Source organism: Leucopleurus acutus (genome assembly GCF_964270905.1).
Source record: "Leucopleurus acutus genome assembly, chromosome: 15".
Taxonomy (NCBI): Eukaryota; Metazoa; Chordata; class Mammalia; order Artiodactyla; family Delphinidae; genus Leucopleurus; species Leucopleurus acutus.
Window position 1 is genome coordinate 15,825,624 of NC_139157.1, and position 20,806 is coordinate 15,846,429.

Below are 20,806 nucleotides of genomic sequence, written 5' to 3' on the forward strand. Positions count from 1 at the left end.
TTTTTTCCATAGCCATGAGTATGATAAAGGAGCACCACCAAATAAGCCGGTAGTAAAAGATCAATGACTTTTAAAAGGTTTTCGGAAGGTTGACCCTTTTTCATTCACTCAAATAAATGCTTAAGGGCCGAAGAACTGTGCCCTACAAGGAACACAGACAAAGAAAATTAAGACCAATCCTGCCTTCAAATTGTTGATGCCTAACTTCTCTCCACATATATGAAAATCCACAGGAACTTCCAGAATGAGGAAGGCTCTAGGAAAAAAGGGAATGACAGAGCGAATATTTGCCCATGTTCAAGTTCAGAAATACACCAATGCCTCTGACCTCACATCCGTCTCCAAATTCTACCACCAAATAGGTATGAATGCTTCTTTTTCCTTCCCCCTCCTGCTCTCCCACATCACAGAGAACGACCAACAGTTAGTGGCTGGTTATGATTCAAACTACAACACTGACTAAGGTCCAGCTCCACGGTCTGACCCATTTGGTCCTCCTAACACCACCACAAAGGGGCCAGGACTATTCCCTTAAACGCAGGGGGAAAGTGGGGCTCAGAGAGGTTAAGGAAATTGTCCGATCTCTAAGCACTACTAAATGCTGGGGCCAATGTACCTTTCAGGTTCACCTCGCTTCGAAGCATTTACTCTTTTAATCACTGCCTCCACACCAAATTTCCCTAACCACTGTTCCAAAGGGAAACCTGTTAAGTACAGTTTTCATTTCATCCTTTGGCAATTTAGTATTCTTTTATTCATGGACTTTTAACATGTTTAATTTATTCCTTAATATTTTACAGATTGAGTTTATGGAGTTTTTTTTTTTAAGCAGTTTGGTTTAAAAGTCTATTCATTCTCAAATACCTATACAAATGGGGATTCACCACATAATCCACAAACCATCTTCTAGACAGCACTTTCTACCTTCCAGCTGCGGGACTAACAAGGCAGCAAAGCAGGCCAATGTGGTGTTGCAGAGTAGGAATCTAGAACAAAGCAACGACCTGAACTAAAAACAGGAGGCCTGATCCGAGAACAAATCCACGGACACTGGAGTCCCCCAACATGCAACATCAGTCAACTCAGAAGTTACAACCGCTGCATCAGGGGAGCAGAAAACCTACAGGGGTTCAAGAGGGTGCCAGGCACTGCCCCACCTCAGGAAGCAGTGATTAAGGTACAGCTGACTTTCTGGACACAGCCCTGCTCTGCTGTGTCCCAGCTGAGGGGCCTGGGGCAACTTCTTGACTTCTCTGTGCCTCAGTTTCCACATCCATGAAATGGGAATATCAGAGGTTGTTACTAGGATTCCATGAACCATACCTGATACACAGAAAGCACTCAATAAATTTTAGCTAATTATCTTATATATGTTTAAGCGTTTCCCCTTCAGGAGCAGTATTTTTTTAATGGCAGGTTACCCCAAAATGTGTTATGAAATCAATTTAGAGGGTCACAACCAGCAATTGTGGTAAATTAAATAGAACAGAATATTGTATTTCAACATTAATAAAGTCATATTTTATATTAACGTTGTAATCTTTCTTTCACGTACATGGTAACATTAAGTGGCGCTTCGTGAATCTCTGTTTTCATCCATCCATGTGTCAGTGTATCTATCAGGCAGCAAGAGTGTTTCTTTCTAGGGCCACAATCAAAAAAATTTGAGAACCACTGACTTACAGAATGAGGATGGTAGGGAGTAAGGGAAGATGAAAAAGTGTAATGTGTCAGAAACCACTTTTTAAAATGTAGACAGCTGCCGCAAAAGGAAAGCCCCCCTAAATGGACATTCAGGATAACCCAGGAGATACTCTCAGTGTACAAGTCTGTTCATGGCCAGGCTGCTGCGGGCGTTTCAGTAATCCGAGGTTAACAACAGGCTCTTATTTCCAAAGCAAATCAAACCGCAAAACTGGAAGTACAGATGTTATCTTGATGCTGGGCAAGATGGGAAAAATTGACATGACTTATCCAGTTAAGTCCTCTTGCAATACTCGTCAAAGTAAACACTATGCCGGATATCAAATGCTCTTAAAAACTATCAGGGTTTGGGAGAGATATGAAAATGTCTTAAAACAGAAATTCTTACATGTGGATGTAGATTTAACCTAGCAGTTCTGTTATAAGCAAATTCCTAGGTGAAAATGTAACTAACTGTACAAGAAGATGAAATGGAAAATAACTATAATCATTTTAGAATCTATAAAGACATTTATTTATGTAACCAAAAGGCTGTATGATGTGGGGGGCGGGGGTTATTACTTTTTATTGGTGTATAGTTGCTTTACAATGTTGTGTTAGTTTCTACTTATGTACGATGTGGTGTTTAACAATACCACCCTTAGACTGTGTAGGAGGGCCACAGCCCTGGGCCCCACTCATCTTCCTGCAGAGTTCCTGGGACCAAGTGGACTTACCCATCCAGAGCAGGTATCCCTCCATCTGGTTCTAGCCTACACTCTGTCCCCAGAATTCCCTGATCAAATACCAGGACACTTCCAGGGCATGAACAGGCTCCTTCCAGGTCTGGCCTCCCAAAGGGGGACTTTGTCACTGGTTGGAGCCAGAGGCACAGTTAGAGGGGGGACAAAGGGTGTGGACAGACTGGACATGCAAGTGGACACGATGTCCTTTACCTCATTGAAGGTATCACAGGTGAAGAACCGAGGGAAGAACCGAGGCAAGCAGGTCCTGGCCCAGGGGAAGAGTCTCCCAACCAGCTATGAGCTCTGGGAAATCTGAGAATTCCAAGTTCAAGCCTAGCTTTCCAGGCCATTATGAAGATATCTTTGCCAAGGTAGGATGACAGAGTATATATAAATGCTCATTAGCTTGATTCATAACTTTGAAACGTTTTGACACATGCTATGAGGGCCCCCATCTGTTCTCTTGCACAGGACCCTGCAGAGTTATAAGCAGGCTCGCTGCTTAGAACATGGACCAGAGCCACACTGCTGGGTTCTCACCCCACCTCACCCAGTGACATTCACCAGCTCTGTGAACTCGGGAAAGCCTCTTAATCCCTCTGTGTCTCAGTTTCCTCATCTGTAAAACAGAGATGATAACAGCACTCTCTTCATATGGGTTGTTGTAATGACTAACTGAATCAGTGCCTGGAACAGCACGCAGTGTGTAATATAAGTACTCCATAAATTCTGTCTTTGTATTATTCTCTGTATAAAACCGATTGGCCACTGAAAACTTCTAGATAAAACCATAGCCAGGAAGTTATTCTGTGTATTTCTTCTCTCCCACTCCTTTCTAATTTTAAATATCATACTTTATGCCACTCTAAAAGACCACTATTTTCTATTCTGAAAAGGACAAGTCATCTAACTGCTGACCTGCCTGATGCAAGTTCTTCTGAAATTAAATACACGTTCATCTGGAAGACCCCCAACCTGGCAGATAGCTCAGGGCTCTGGCTGGTTCGAAGTCTGGCAAGCTGGCTTTCCGTGTCAATTTCACGGGCTAAACATTTGGAGACATTACCAATTTTAAGTGTAAAAAAGGACATTTCCTAACCTTCATATTCATGAGATTCAGAGCTACAAGACAGGTAGGTCCTTCTTGATTCACAAACCAGAGGCTGAAATACTTGAAGCTATCAGCAAGGAAAGGCTACCAGACCAGAGAAATGAAGCTAAAAATAGAGCCCTAACAGTGGAAAAATAGATGGCAGAAGACAATCCCTTACGTGGCTACTTATTAGTCCACAGGCTTTTTATTATTCAACGAAGGTGTAGCATCAATATAGTATTTACAAATTGCCAACAGCCCTTTCAATGACTTATATTTCTTCAACCTAAAATGACAGAACAACTTGAAGAGGAATATTTGCCCCATTTTAATGACATGCGAGCAGCCTATAGCATCTTGTGTCATTTCACCACAAAACCTCTCAACTCTCTAGCTGTTTGCTATACGTTGAGGTCTGAAATGGGAGAAGTACAAGGAAAAGATTCAAGGCCATATTTACCCTTTAAAATAGGTACCTAACCTACATGTTTAATACAGTGAGTATTCAATCTTTCATTTTTTTCCAATTATTCAGAAGAACCTTTAAAATATATGATTTGCCAACCTGATGAGAGGCTGGAACTCTTTCCCAAGCTACATCTATTTAGTCTCCCATAAAAAGAACATTGCTAAATCATTGTTAATTTCAACAACAGTTTCTCTACTAACCCAAATCTTCTCCAAATCCAAAATGGAGTATAAAGACCAGTATGAAATAAGTGAAAAGTAATTGGATTCTACAGAGGCAAGACTGAGCACATCCATCCATCCCACAGTAATCCCATCTAAATCAAATATATTGTTTCTTTAAAGAGTTTTGCCAACTTCCTATTTAAAAAAAAACCCATAAACACTTCCTATTTTTGCCAGTTTTATTTATGCAATTAAAATGGCTTTTTATAAGAGCTGGGCTGGAGAAACAATATATTTTTACAAGCCCATTAGTCATATAGTCAAGCTTCATTATATCACAATCATTCATCAGGAGTCTGTAATGAGAATGCTGTTTCCTTGCGCGATGAGAATGTTAAGGAAAATATGTATTCACAATAGGCCATAAAATGTGTGAAATCTAAACCAGAGGAAAAGCCAGTGGGTTCATCTGGCTTTCATTTTTGCTGTAGAGGGTAACAGCCCTATAGACACAAACCTAGCTTTAACTTAGAAACCATATCCTTAATTATTAACCCTCTTCATTCTTCCACCCTTTCCAAACTCCACTCCCTTAAGAGAAGTAGAATACTTCATTTACAAATACTGTTATTAAAGACTCTCATGGGCGATCATTTTGGCTTCGGTCATTTTTCTGCCATACTTTTGTTACAGCTTATTCTAAATATTTCTCCTTACATCAACTATTTCTCCTGACGCGGCAGTCAGATTTGCGTATAAGCTTAGCCCCTGAACTGTGGGAAGTAAATGTCGTGGCGGAGGGGGAGCTGGGCGATTCCGGGCATCCCGCACACCACCCGCAGGTTCCCTTCCTTCCACCCAGGCACCCTTCCAGGTTGCCCAAGGCTCTCATTCTGCGCCCGTCAACGGGAGTAACTGAAACTGGACAGGAAGAAGGAAAGCTGCTTCAACAAAGCCCAACGTGTGCAGCTTTGGCAATACAAGGCCGAACTATGGAGACGTGCGTCGGGGCTGGCTAGCAAAGGGAAAGCTTTCAGCTTATGATTTTGTTGTATATTTCAGAAACCGAGGTGGTCTCTAAGATCCCCAGAACCTCTCCTCTCCGTTAAGCAGCTTTCAGTCTTTTCCCTGCTCCCCCTCCACAGAAACCGGGTCTGCCAGGGTCCCAGCAGTGAGCGCTGTTCTCGTGGGTTTGCGCGCAGCCGGGGTGATCCCCTCCGAGCCCCACTTCGGGGAGCTGCAGCTGGAGCCGAGAGGAGCCCGGGGCTGGTAGAAACGCAGCGCGCCGAGCAAGACCCAGCCCTCGGTACGGCCATCAAGGGGGCCCCCAGCTCTCCGGGCACCCGGCAGCTGAACCCAGGAGGGGCTTCCCCATCGCTGCGCCCCGGCACCAGAGGGCACTCTGGAGAGAGAACACGCCGCGCCTCGCTCCCAGCCCTGGGTCCCCGGGAGCCAGGGCGGTGCGCGCCAGGGAGCCAGAGCCCTGGAGAATTCCTGTGTTTGCGCAGCGGGGCCAGGGAGGCCCCCGACCCTCCCGGTCCCTCGTCCAGGTACCTCGCAGCCGTAAAGCTGTCCCAGCTGCTCCACGATCCACTCCTCTAGCACGAGCCGCTTCCGAAGCTCTTTGCGATCGTATTTCACTGTCACTTTTCCCTGCTGGTGGCGCCGCTGCTGCTGCTGAACGTGCCCGGCAGCGGACGCCGTGGCCACGGGCGCCGAGTCCTCCCGGGAGGAGCCCGAACCGCTGCTCGAGCCTGGGCTGCCGCCGGCGCCGCCCCGGGGGCTCTGGAAGAAAACCCGCGCGCCGCCGCCGCCGGCGGCCCCACCGGCCGCCTCACTGCTGCCCGTCGCCACCGACATGTCCCCGTGCGCGCCGGAGACCGAGTGAGGCCCGGAGGAGGGGGCGGGCGGAGCGCCCGGCGCCGCTACCGCCTTGGGCCGGGCAGCGGCATGCGCGGGCTTCGTCAGCACCTGCTCCGCGCCGCCGCCGGCTCGCGGGGAGCTCTGGAGGAGGAGCCGCGGCGACCGGGAGGAGCGCGGGCGGGGGAGGGCGGGGAGGAGGGAGGGCGGGGGCCGCAGCCCTAGGGACTCAGCCGAGGACCCTCTGGGTCCAGCCCCGGAGGCGGATCCGGCGCCCGGCAGGCAGCGGGCCCGGGGCGTGGGAGTTGCGCGCGGCGAAGGGGGTGTGGGCGCGCAGACACGCACGGGCGACCGGCGTGGGTCTGGGGCCAGGTCCTCTGCGCGGGTGACCGTGTGCTGCCCTGCCGGACACGGGGATTGCGCTTCTCCCGCCGCCTCGGCCGGCGCTGCCGGGGACTGCGCTGGCGACCGCCTGGGGCAGGGGACGCGGGAAGGGGCCGAGGCGCAGGTTCCTCACAGAGGTTTCCCTCTCCCTGCCGCCTCCTCTGAGGGCGGGGCGGTGTCTCCTCCCCTCCCGGGCCCATCCCGCCGCTCCAAACACCCGTTCCTATCCGTGCCACTTCCTCTCTCGGAGAGTGAGAAAAACTGACGAGGCGATGTTTGTGCCATCAGGCAATCACCGCGCCTGAGAAATTCTCTTCAGACCAGACAGTGTCTTGTTACCTCAAAGACAGTGCATTCAGATATCTTCGTATCTAAAGGGCAGAAGGCTTGATGTCTCTTGGGCAAGGAACTGGGGGTATCCTGACAGCAAATACTTCTTTAAGAGTCAGTGCTGGTTACTGGTCTTACATTTCTAGTATTGTATTCCCTGCATAGCCAGCTTTCTTAATACCATTTCCAAACAACGTCTTTGAAGCTAGCAAAGTAACAGCACTGACTGACTACTTTTAAAACATCAGGCAGCCAAGAAGGGTTACAAATGAATGCGCTTACTATGCGGTTTAGGGCAAGGAGATGGGGAGGAAAGTTCTAAACAGAAAACTGCATGTGTATGTGTGTAAAATTATAGGGAGACACTAATATGTTGCTGTTGTACATAACAATACATTTCTGTTCAGGCAACTGGAAGAAACCGCAAAAGATGTTCAAACACAAGTAAGTAGCTTTTATGAACTTTTTAAAAACCTGGTAAAGGTTACTGGCAGCTACTCAAGTAAGTTTCTCAGAGATAAAGAATCAAGTCAATTTCCTCTGAACACTTTCTATGATGGAGAGGATTCTGGGTGGGCTCCTAGACTCACAGCTATAAAGACACTGAAAATAAAAGTAGCCAGCAGCTTTGTCCTGACTCTTCTGGCTGGTGCCCTGGTCTGCTCTATCCAGATTTGTGTCCGCTTTATTCCTTCACTTGGGGTTTTCCAGCCAGAACATGACTGCGAAGGGATTTTCCCAAGTGTTCCATGCCTAATGTGCATCATCGGAACAGGTCTGGCCTTGAAGAGTGAAAGGAAAGATCTAGTGGGGAGTGTGTGAAATAAGGTGGCTGGTGTGCGTCTTGGACTCTTCTTGTAATTAGAGGGGGTCAAGGCTAAAAATCCCTGCCCCCTGGAAGAGGCCAGCAGTCCTTAAGGTGGTAGGTTTCCCACTCAACCTTTCATGGAGAAGGGAGACAAAACTACCCTGCTTGGCTCCTAGAGATTTTTTTTGTTTAATAAATTTATTTATTTACTTATTTTTGGCTGCATTGGGTCTTCGCTGCTGTGCACGGACTTTCTCTAGTCGTGGCGAGCAGGGGCTACTCTTCGTTGCGGTGCGCGGGCTTCTCATTGCGGTGGCCTCTCTTGTTGCAGAGCACGGGCTCTGGGCTCTGGGCTCTAGGCTCAGTAGTTGTGGCGCACGGGTTTAGTTGCTCCGTGGCATGTGGGATCTTCCCGGACCAGGGCTCGAACCCGTGTCCCCTGCATTGGCAGGCGGATCCTTAACCACTGTGCCACCAGGGAAGCCCACTCCTAGAGACGGATGACAGTTCTCCACATCACCCCCTCTAGACATCCAGCGCTTATCCAAGTTGCCTAGCACCTGCTTTAACCAGCTGGACTAACCAGAAGAATTTCATTCAAAACCAAAAAACAGCTAAAATTGTAGTTAATGAAGGAGAAACTATATAAAATCTTGGCCTCATTCTGGTGTTGGGGACTGGCCATACCAATTATTTTGAAAACTGTGCCTGGTTTCCAGGAGTGTGGCAAAGAGTGGAAAATTCCAACTCCTTACTTTGAGTCTTTGGACAATGAATTCAGTCATTCAATAATAACTTCAAAGGATTTATAGAAATTCACAAAGTTCTTTCTGAGAATTTCTTGTGTCAGTTTTTTTCTCACTGCATAAGACTTCTTCCTTTATGCTTAAAATTCAGCTTTCACTTATATGACTTCAAAAATGACAAGTACTAAGTACATATAAGAAGAAATTTAGAGTTTTAGGCATCCTAACTTGTAGAAAAATAGCCAGGGAAGAGTCAGGCTCTTTCCAGGGGTACACTGACCTTCAGATGCCCAAATGAGTCACCTTGACTTGGAATTATGAGTTGAAGTAAACAAGAGTTCCTCTTCCTATAAATCCAATAGCTCCACCCAGGATATAATTTACATTTGAAGTGAACTCCACAGCCCCATTCTTGCCACAAATACACACACACACACACACACACACACACACACACACACCCCTCAGTGTTTGAATAATCAAAACTCAGTGTTCAAATCTTGACGGAGAATAGAATTACCGTTTTTGCAGATTTCAAATACTGAAGACAAAATATTTGGGAACAAGGGAATTATTCTGGGGCCAGAAACCGTTTACACAGATGAATATCTAAATTTAGCAAAACCAAAGATATTTCTCATCTCTAAGATTAAAATGTAAATTTGTCCAGGGCAAACCCCTTCATTTCTACTGCAAACAAGTTTTTTTAAATGGTAGTTAATCAAAAACAATGAATAGTTTTTAGTGAATTAAATGGTCTGAGAGTTTTCTAGAACACAAGAGATGAGCTTCCATCATCTGAGGAGTCTATCAGTTGCTCACAGTATTTTCACTTTGCAGAGTACAGTCCATTATTTCGTTACTCTTTACGGAGTGAGAGCAGCGATGTTGTTAACAGTATATCAGTGTAGTTTTCCTCTGGCTACTGTCTCTTCTCCCCACCCTGCCGCCACCCCTTTTTTTTTCCTTCCTAATTCTGGACCTTTGATGGTATCACGTACTACAATTTGGAATCATAATTCCAAAACAAACTTAGCCACTACTTGCCTATACAACCAGAGCCCATAACAGTCACTGTCACGATTCTAAAATTTTGTCTAGGTAATTAACAGAAGTTCTTACCTGACTGTTCAGAGATGATGAAAAGCAGGGGGGAAAATCCATAGCTTCAGCTCTTCCCTTCTAACAAAGGTTAAGTATCCCTGCGCCTTCTTGTAAGCCTAGCCTGTGGAATAGTTTGTCTCTTTCTGTAAAACTAAGGTCAAATTTGTTTCGAGAGGAGCCAGTTATCCCCTGTCCAGCCAAAGGCCTCCTGCCCTCCCCCTTTCACCGTCCAGTGTTCTGGAAGAGTGGTCCATTCCCCCAGGTCTCTGTCTTCCCCTCTCACGCTCCGCCCTCTGCAGTGCCGCTGCCACCACTGCCAACCGAGGTCTCCCCCCGAACTCCATGTTGCTCACTTCGGCCTGTGCTTTTTCAGCTCTTATCTGCCTTGACCTCCCGCCACATCTGACAATCTTGAACCTCTTTTTGCCAACACCCTCCTGGTTTTGCTCCCACCTCTGTGTATTCCATCACAGTGATTCCAGTGAACTCCTTTGCCTACATCTCTGCCTTAAGATTCTACCGTCAGCTCCTCCTTGTTCATTCACATGCTCACTCCAGGTGACTTTGTCTCCTGATGAAGATTCCAGTTTGACAACCTACCATCTACCTGCCACAGACTCCTCAAATCATGACCTCCAGCGGATTCCTGGTCCGAGCTTCAGATCTACAGGTATATCACCTTTAGTGCCCACGCATGCAAATACGTTTATAGTTAACGTACACAAATATACACCCATCTCAATTCATTAGAAAGCAAAGCAGTTCAGTGAATATTGTTCTGGTCATGGATGGCCAGCACAGTAAGATTTTTTTACTACAAACCACAATAAGAAATACATTTCTGGCATGACCTAAATAGATATCCACGCACATAACTTACCCATATTACATGTAATACACTCTGACATGTCCTATTCTATTCTGTTCTGTTTTATTATTTTTAAAGAATGCTGTTCACAATCTACTAAACCCACTAAAGCGTTGCAACCCAGAACTGGAAAAGTGCTGCTATTGGCCAGAACCATGCCTACGAGTGCCAGGACTCTTCATGGCTGGTTATTTATTCCCCTGGCACTCTTTTTCTGTCATTCTTAACTTAAGTGTTCTGGTCAACAATTTTGACCCCAAATGGCTGATACAGAACATACATGTGATCCTCCTGGCAATGCCACAGAAGAACTAGAGAGAAATATTCTGGACATGAAGATGGGCCTTTGCTGGACCTCCACACTCCCTCAGGAAATGGTGGAGGGCCTGGATGGTAAAGATCGAAGGTCATCAGGGATTGGTAGAGCCTCCAGCCTCAAGACAAGTATATGGTAATGGTTACCAGCACAAGCCTCAGATCCCAAGTGCCTGGATTGAATCAGGACTCTGCCACTTAGGCACTGTGTGACCTTGGCAAGTTACTTAACCTCTCTGTGCCTCCATTTCTCCGTCTATAAAATGATCAGTAGCACTTGTCTCACAGGTTGTTCTGAGGGAAAATGAGTTACTAGGGAAAAAGCACCTAGAACAGTGCCTGCTGTTATGTGTGAAGGGATCATAGACATAGCAGAGAGAACTCACTATAGGTCCAACAGTGTCGCAGAGAAATTATTGCCATAGGCACATCCTATGTCCAGGGATGTGAAGAGAACAGTGGGAAAATATCTCCGTAGGGAACCTGCTCCAATCATTACCCAGCACGATTCAGTTAGCGTTCCCATTGACCAGTTCCAATAAATGGAGGTAAACACCTATACCCACTGCTTACTTAGGTAAACACCTATACCCACTGCATCCACGTGGAGGTTGACACCTCCACGTGGATGCCTTGAAGTCACCTCAAATTAACAAATTCAAAATGAAATCACCATCTTCCCAGGCCGGACCTGCTTCACTTCCTAGCTTCCCTTTGCCAGGACTGTTCAGCACCATTCACTCACTTCTCTGCTCAATCTAGAAACTTGAGAACCTTCTACCTCAGTCTCTTATCCACCGTGTCCAATTAATAAGCAAACCCTAATGGTCCCATGTTTGTCTGGACCTCAAATCTGCTTCCTCCTCGGGTCCCCACACTGTCCTGTGGACTTCTCCCATGCTCTCCTACTTTGTCTTCATGCCCTGCCTCCCATGCATTTTCTATACTACTCCCACAGGGAGATTTCTGAAAGCAAATGTGATCAATATCCTATGCTTAAAATTCCCTCCCTATTCCCCATTCCCTTCAGGCTGAAGTGCAAACAACGTAGCATTGCACACAGGCTTTTCTTGCTCTGGCCCCTGCTTTCTGCTCCAGCATCTGTTCAGACACTCCCCATCCCACCCGAACACCCATACACACCTCACTCTGCCCAATACCTCACTGAACGTGGAGTTCCCAAACACAGAACCCTCCCGCTACTTTTGCCTGTGCCTACAACCCCCTTCCCAGCTCCCCATGGTGCCAGGCTGACCCCTCAACCCCTCCGGGATCATCTCCGGGTGTCACCTCCTGGACTAAACTCTCCGAGATCTCCTTGGTCTCAGCTAGATGTTGCTCTCATGTTTGCCTGTTGAACACCATCTGTCACGTCACTCATCAAGCCTTTTTGTGATCAAGTCTCTGCTCCAGTGTCACCTCCTCAGCAGGCCTTCTCTCTGCACCCTCTCTCCCCTCGATCTCTTTCTTCCTTCTTCTCATTCTTAAGACAACTTGAAGCGCATATACGTATTTTGTTAACAGACTCACTCTCCCGCCGGAATGTAAATTTCATGAGGGCGGGGACTCCATTGCTCAATTTCTCCACTTCCTAAAACCATCCTAGCACTAGGCGTCTCATTGTCGACAGAAGGAGTCTGTTAAGTCATCTGTCCCTTCCACTAGATTGTAAACTCCCGAAGACGTGGACGTGGCGTGGCTAATGGAGTTTATATTCTCAGCACCAAGAACAGTGCTTACGACATGGTAGGTGCCCTGAAATAGGGAATGAGTAAAACTGATCTCCACTTCTGGCTGTACACCGTTTTTTTCTTGATTCCCCAATATAAATACACAGAAATACAGATCTCTCTCATCTCTCCTCAGTATAGGCTCAATCTGGAGGTGGTGGTTCTTTTAAATCAAAGGAAATCACGCTTCTCCCCTCTACAGAGAAGCTCCTGGGTTTTCACTTAGTTTCCATAGTAAACAAAGGAGATAACTGTTACTCTGCTCTCCAAGGTCCCACACACCTTTTTTCGCCAGTATTTAGTTTCAGCTTTTGAACACCTTGTTGGTTTGAGGCTGTTAGGAGATAGTGGCTAAAGAAGCAGGTGTGAGATCAAATTGTGATTCCAACTCTCCTCTTACCTGACTCTGCCTTCAGCTGAGCAGTTGTTTTCCCATCTGCAAAAGTAGGAATGATTCTAAAGGCCACCACCCCAGGCCATCTGTGGTGACGGACCAGGTCATCGTGGACCGAGGCGTGGTCCTGCAGGACACAAGTAATCTGCAGCTGTGTCACCTTCGACTCACCAAGCAAGTCTGACAGCACTCAGACTGCTCCAAACCCTGTCCTCTGACACCAGTCTGTACTCGTCCCATGACGATTTCAAACGTCTCTAAAGCTTTCTAAACATCCACTCTCACATTCTGCACTTGTCTCGCCACGGCCCAGAAACAGAGCAGTTCACCAACAGGCACCCGCTCAGGGACTGCCCTCCAAAAGACTCTGTGCTAAAGGTCCTGTGTTGTCATTATGAATAACTTATCAACTCTAACAGCTGTAATAACAGCAATAATAACGGGGCATTGCCCTCCAGCTTGAAAGAATGAGGTGCTGGTTTTAATTTCCTCCTCTGCAAATCTTGTTGAAAATAGAGTTGATCCTAGTGACCCAGAAAGATGTTCACCTTCTGAGGAGGCTGCCTGGCCTCTGCACTCTGCCCGCCATGTGCTGCGGAGGATGGCGTGAGAATCCTTCCTTTAAAAACCCATATCCCTGTTCCTATACGTCTCTCAGGACTGTTGGGATCACTGCGTTGTGTTGTGTTGTATTATGTGTTGTGTTGTGTTGTGTTACAATGGGCTCCATCCCAGGGAAAAGGGGGCTGGGTGTCCATGAAGGGCCTGACATTCCCAGTGTCAATTTCCAGTGGAAAGCTAGAAGGTCCTTCTAAGAAGGCGAACTTCTTAGGTGCTGCAGAGGAAGGTGGGAGAAGTGATTTTTCACTGGCTTTGTGATGAGACCGTGTGGAGGTGTCTAAACTTAACTATGCCTGTAGGTGTCCTCCACAGGGAAGTGGGCCCACAACCAGGTTGGCAGGTCCTGAGCAAGTCTTATCTGGAGCAGATGACGCAGGTTTACGATAGTTTGGGTCTTATAATACCAGAAGCTCCCCATCACTGACACCTATTATGTGTCAGACACTTTATTATAAATGCTGTCTCATCAAGTTCCCGCCCCCAACCCTGCAGACAACCTACCTTCAAGGATGATGATTCCACTCATTTGAAAGATAAAGAAACCAAGCTGTGAGAGTTGAAGTGACCCCTCCCTCCACCCTGAGGTTTTGTAGGTAGTGGAGCTAGGATCTTATTTTTTACCTGCTGCACTGGTCACTAGTAAGATCCTACCCGAAAGTTCCAGCCTCCCCTCAATTCTGTGAAGGATCTTTACGGCAGGGTTGTGAGCTTCGGGCAGAGCCACGGAGTTATAGACATGCAGCATCCCTTTTTCTTCCATTGGAGCTTGGCTTGGTGGAGCCCAAGGTCATTGTGAGAGAGCCTCAGGGGACAGGAAGCCTCATAGGACCATAAGCCCACTCCACACAGAGATCTCTAGTCCGGTTCCAAATTTGGAGTAGCCGAGTTTTGTTTTTAAATGACGAAGGCAGTTTTTCCTCTCCCCTTCTCTACTCCGAGAACTGAGATATTCTGAAATCAATTGGCAGTTCTACACGGCGTCTCCCCTGCTCCCTGCCACGTGGGATGCAAATCTGATTCTGGTCCACCCCACACCAATTAAGTCAAAGTCTCTGGGGGTCAGCCCGGGACATGGTGCTAAAAGTTCCCAGGTGAATCCACTGTGCAGCTGGGGAGGAGGGCCACCACCCAGGACCATTTGGGGACAATCTTAAGTATAACAATGGGACTCTCCAAACACTGCCTTCCGTTCTCAGCCTTCCTCCATTCTTTCCCACTCTTAACTATTCTCTCTGGCTTTGCTTCACGAAAACCTCAGAATCATCATCACCAATCCTCCGTAAGTGCTTAACCAAATATGTCACTTTCTATAGAGATGGCTGTTCAGTCACAGTGTGAATTTCATTGTGCAATTCAGAACTGGTGAAGCAACTTGGCAAGTGTTTTGAAATATAAAAAGAGTGCATCTTTATGGACAGACAAAAACATCTCAATTATAGAATAATAAAAGGATCAGATATAGTTGTATAATTGTATAAATAAGTAAATTGATCATATCACCAAGAAATCTAATTACCTAACTGGAAAAAAAATTTTAAACTGAAGGAGTATGGTCTGCCAGAACCCTAGGTAGAGAATTATGTTGATCCTAGGAAACATAATATGTTGAAAAAGTAGAGAATGGTCTTTCTTTCCAGCTTTCATATTTAAGATAACAGAAAAATCTATTGCACTGTGTTGCATACATCATGTTTGAAAAACAGACCAAATTATAACATTGTATGTCCTGGTACAGCAAAATGTTACAGCCCAGAAAACTGTGCAAGCGGTAAGTGTGCATAGTGATCTTGTACAGACTGCAAGGCAATAAGCTATAGAATAAGTAATAAGTGGCATTACCCTCCTCTGTCCCCACTGCCCAACCCACAGAAAGAGAAAATTATTAAAAATTCCACAGATGCCCTTTGGCTGTCTGAACCCTTAGAAAGAGGTTCTGTACAGAAAAGCCCAGAACTGCTGCAGAGCATAATAAATGAAGATAAGCCTCAAGGTACTTCCAAATCTGTCACCGTAGATGTTGCAGTACTGCGATTGTGACGGCGGCCATCATTTCTGAAAATAAAACTTCTAGTAAATTCATGATTCTAGTGAACCAAGAAATGTGGAGACTTTCTGGGAAACAGGGTCGAATCTAACTTACCAACTGTGCTGTATCCCCTATTTTGTCCTGTAAAATCAGTCAGGCTGGGCAAGGAACAAGCCGGACCCCACCCATGGGGGGTTAGCTGGGCTGTCTGCAGTTGCTAATTCTGGGATATGCTGTTGTGGTTCAGTTCCAGCTGTGAAGCAAGCTGTGAGTGGAGGAAATGTGTCCCTTTTCCTAGTTTTCAGGTCCCCACCTTCCCCAGGTGCATATGCCAAGTGCCCTGTCCACCATCGCTACCCTTTGCTGGCAGACAGAGCCTCTCATGGCCTTTCTTCTGTCACGTGTCCCACTCCTCTCTCCCACAGCCAGCCCAGTTTCTTATCCTCCAGGACCAAGGCAGCAACTACTGATGGGGATAAACTGGCTGTGTGATAATGACAGAAGGCAAAGAGCCTGTACTAGGTTGAATAGTGTCCCCACCCCCCAAATTCTCATCCTTCTTAAAACCTCAAATGTGACTTAATTTGGAAATAAGATCATTGCAGAGGTAATGGATGAAATCATACTGAAGTAGTGTGGGCCCCTAGTCCAACATGATTGGTGTCCTTTTACGAGGAAAAGAGACACAGCAGCACAGACATACACAGAGGAAGACAGTGTGAAGAGAGCCGGAGAACGTCATGTGAGGACACAGGCAAAGATCTCAGGATTGCACCTATAAAACCAAGGAATGCCAGGAACCACCAGAAGCTATAAGAGGCAAGGAAGCATCCTCACCCAGAGCCTTCAGAGAGAGAGCATGGCCCTGCCACACCTTGATGGTTGGACTTGGAGCCTCCAGAGCTGGGAGAGAATACATTTCTGTTGTTTAAGCCACCCAGTTTGTAGTACTGTGTTACCCCAATGCTAGGTACTAACACAGTGCCTTAAGTGTGTACCTGGCTGCTAACCACAGTCTCCTGCAGACTCGGGGTGAAAATAAGTTTCATCTCAAATGGCAGTTCATATTGCTTCTGGGGGGCCACTTAGTGCTCTGCTTGGATTTGGGCTGTGAGGCGGTGTCTAGGCTCTACAAGGGAGAACACCACCAGGCACTAGTGTTGTCCATACCCAGAAGAGGGAGTGACATCTCATGTCAGCCTACTGCCAGCCTTGCTGGAGGGACCCCCCAGGACTCAGAGCCTCGGCACCCACATTCTAGTTATCAGCTCCCACAATCCCCCACTCTCCTACCATGTTGAAACGTTATCTGTTTTTCACTTCATGGGGGAAAAAAAGGGACATGAATACAAAATAACACATTTAGAACTTTTTTTCAAATGTCTGTTTCAAATAAATCTGATCTTTTTTCAAAAATGGAATTATTCATTTTTATACAAATACACTGAATGTCAGTTGATTTCTTCATTAATGGAAGCTTTGTTAGTAAGCCAAAGAATGCTGAAAAAGGGTCCTGCAGGACAGGACCAGCTTATGTAAGTGTAAATATCTAAGATATAAAGTCAAAGTAGTTTCGGAAATTTTGTGAGACTGGGAAGAAATGGTTTTTAACCAACAGGATTTAGATCATAAAATCTCAGAAGAAAAACAAAGAATGATCTGGCTTACCATGCTAGCTTGGCTTCCCCAGTACCTGGCAGGGGATTAGCAAACAGTAAGTTGAATGAATAAGTACATGACTACATATGTTCATTTTTTTTAAAAAATAAAGATATTTACGTACCAAATGCTATTTGGACATGAAAACATCATCTTGATACGCTGTAACGCTTCTATACTCTTCTACTGAGCTTATTAAGAGAGAAATGCTGAGAACCACTTCAACATTCTGAAAGTCAATGTTCAAGGAGAATATTCATACTTCTTCTGTAATAACAACAGCAACGCTTATATAACCCTACTATGTGCCAGCTACTATCACAATCACTTCTTTTACATCTACTAACTGTTTAATCCTCACGACTCATCATTTGGCAGATGAGGCAACGGAAACAGAGAGGCTAAGTCACTTGCCAAAGTCACACAGCGAGTAAGGGGCAGAGCCAGCCAGTGTAGCCCTCTACACAGTGCAGCCTCTCATTAGGAGTCATTCCTCCAGCAAACGTTTATGAAGTAACCACTGCAGGCGAGTGCCACATCTGGCCATCACACTGAGACGAAGAAGCACCACTGAGCCGCTACCGGGAAAGCTCTTCCGGGTCACGGCCCACTCACGTTCTTCCAAACCTGAGATTCGGACACTGCACAGCCTCCTCCATAAAGCGCTGTTCAGGCTCCGGAAGCTCTCGCTTACTCAACTCTCTCTCCCCCGAGTCAGGCAGGTATAGAGAATCCTTTCAGATATAACACCCTATGACCAAGGTGTGAATCACGGTGTGTTCATTGGGTAGGACCTAGAGTTCTGGCTTGTCTTCCGAAGGAGGAACGCTAGTGTTTGTAAATAAATTCCTTTAGCTTATTTTAAAAGTTGAACTATTTGTTTGCTTAAATAGCTCTTTCTCCCGATGTCACAATTCCCCCTGGACATGGTTACAAAAGCCAGAATTGAAATTAAATTTTCAACAGACGAGCAGGAGGACAGCAGCGATGATTCCGTCTGCAAGGTCAAGACTGATGACTTCCTTTCGCCAAACTCCTGGAGGCTTTAGTAAATTTTCTGAGTGCACGTGAGAAATTAGAATGGGAATGAGGGAGTTTTGCTGGTGAGGATCATTTACCTGATGTGGCCAAGGTGATACAGGGATCGTGTTTATTTATAGACTCCTTAGACCACCCCCAGGACACGTCCCAGACTGTAGCTAGTTAGCCTGTCTTTACTAGCACTAAATGATATCTTGAAGCGATTCAGAAAAACTTTAATCAGTGCATCACTTTCCTGGGAAATAAATACCATGCATGGATTTTATGTGGCACTTATTTCCATCTGGCCTGTGAGCTGCACGCTCCGCTTGTGCACCTGCTTCTGTACCAGTAACGCAGAGTGTGTTCATTAGAGTAGCTCACTGCTATGGCAAAGGCCCAGGATGTGTATCGGCTCCACCACTACAGAAGTTCATTCTGTGCTCACATATTAATCCTGGATGGATGAACAGGAAGGAAGGAAGCTTTAGAGAAAGTTCAAGCTTTTATATTATACCAACCTGAGCATATTAATTACCAGGTTGGGACTGGTTAACTGAAAGTGACCAGAAAAACTGCAGATAAACAGAAAAGCTTCTAGTTCTTTCACCTTGAACAGAGACAGGACCAGGCCCACAGGGAAACTTAAGGACAAGGAGAGACAAAAATGCCGCTACCTGTGATGACATTCGAGGATTCCTGCATATTCACTGTAATAGTTACACACTCATTTATGACAGCTACTTATTTTAATGTAATACTCATAGACTAGAATCACCTCTTAGTATTATAGTACTAAGCAGTACAGCACACACTAAAAATACCGAAGTTTACTTGTGAGGCCAACATTTGTGGAGCTTAAAATGAGATCCAGGGCTTCCCTGGTGGCGCAATGGTTGAGAGTCTGCCTGCCAATGCAGCGGACACGGGTTCGTGCCCCGGTCCGGGAAGATCCCACATGCCGCGGAGCAACTAGGCCCGTGAGCCACAATTACTGAGCCTGCGCGTCTGGAGCCTGTGCTCCGCAACAAGAGAGGCCGCGATAGTGAGAGGCCCACGCACTGTGATGAAGAGTGGACCCTGCTTGCCACAACTAGAGAAAGCCCTGGCACAGAAACGAAGACCCAACACAGCCATAAATAAATTTTGAAAAGGCAAAATTCCTTTAAAAAAAAATGAGATCCAGATATCAAAAAACATGGAGTGCCTCTTTTTTTAAAATTCTAAATCTAGATATCTAGGAAGAACTAGATTTACCCAAAAAGAAAAAATATATAGTTGAAGAATACCTATATATTCTAGGTTAGTTTCCTAGGGCTGCTGTAAAAAAAATACCACAAACTGGTGGCTTGAAACAACAGAAATGTATTCTCTCACAGTTCCAGAGGAGAAGTCCAAAATCGAGAGCCACAGAGCCACAGGCCCCGGGCCATCTGCAGGGAAGCGGCGTTCCGGGCCTCTCCCCAGTGCTGGGACGGCCGCCAAGCCTTGACATGCGCCGTCCAGCAGCTGTAGCACTTCACCTCTGCCTTCCTCATTATCACACGGCTGCCTCACCTGTGTGTCTGTGTCCTCTCCTCTTCTTATAAGGACACCAGTCACATTAGATTAAGGGTCCAGCAACTCCAGTGTGACCTCATCTTAACTAATTACATCCAAAATGACCCTATTTCTAAATAAGATCACATTCGGAGGTACTGGGGGTTAGGACTTCAACAAATGCCTTGGAGAGGACACAATTCGACCCATAACAACTTAACAATTCACTTTTTTTTTTTTTTGGCCTCACCACATGGCTTGCAGGATCTTAGTTCCCCAAACAGGGATCAAACCCGAGCTCCCTGCAGTGGAAGCACAGAGTCCCAACCACTGGACCTCCAGGGAATTCCCTCAATTCACTTTTTAATTGCTATAAGGACCATGTATGAACTAGCATATTTAGCAAAAGACTCTAATATAATACACTTGCAGAAATATTCCATTTGGGGGGTTTAAATTCTGAAATAGTTGGGTTGAGTTAATGCTACGGTACCCTGATTTTATGTGCACTTTGTAGGAAGGAAAGTAGCAAGCCCGAGTGTGCTGCTTCAAGGACAAACGACAACCCTGCCTGAAAAACGGTCAGCGTTACACCCCCTACCGGACTCTTACTTGCCCTCCCCACCAAGTTGCAAGGGTTATGAAATTCCTGAGCCCACCTGGGCGATGCCCTCCTGGGCGACGGGACCTGTCCCAAATAAGGAAAGGCGTCTGCCCTGTCCCACTCCCACCCTATAGAAGGAAGGTATATGTGCTTCAACCAATCAGTAAAGGAAATTTTCACCTCGGACCATTCCTTTGTTTTCTGGTTATAAAAACTGATCAATAGCACATGTTTGGGCTCGACTCTCCCAGACTACTAGGAAGTCAGCCCTCTGTTCTGGCAGTGACCCTCCCCTCTAATAAATTCTGTCTCCTTTACATTCTGCCTTATGTCTGGAAATTCTTTTCCAACCCGCGTTCGTACCACGACACCAAGTAGATTACTCTCCAGAGGTTTCGAAAGCATTTACTTGCACGTGAAGGCTGTGAGGCATTGCAGCTTCACACCACCATTACTCCACATGTGGTCCTAGCTGTCTTGGGTCCACCCATCCAACAGTCTGCAAAATTTCTTAAAGCAGAGAAGATGTTAACTTCACCCTCCTTGAAACAGCAGTAGTCTTCTGCTCACTTAACAGTGTGTTAAGTTGTTCCCACGTTCTCCGGGAAGCCCTGTCATCTATTGACTGGATTCTCTATTTTCA

The 20,806-nt window shown here is 46.1% G+C and overlaps 1 protein-coding gene across 1 annotated transcript in view; it reads right to left on the reverse strand.

The window, feature by feature from the left end:
* The window catches only part of PPP1R14C (protein phosphatase 1 regulatory inhibitor subunit 14C), a gene marked incomplete at both ends in the record, with an annotated part of 83,918 nt that extends 77,903 nt beyond the window's left edge, over positions 1-6,015 (reverse strand). The window contains one exon of the mRNA XM_082855526.1: positions 5,710-6,015. Coding sequence (XP_082711652.1) covers positions 5,710-6,015 — 306 coding nt within the window. The remainder of the gene's footprint in view (positions 1-5,709) is intronic.
* Between the last annotated feature and the right edge of the window lie 14,791 nt (positions 6,016-20,806).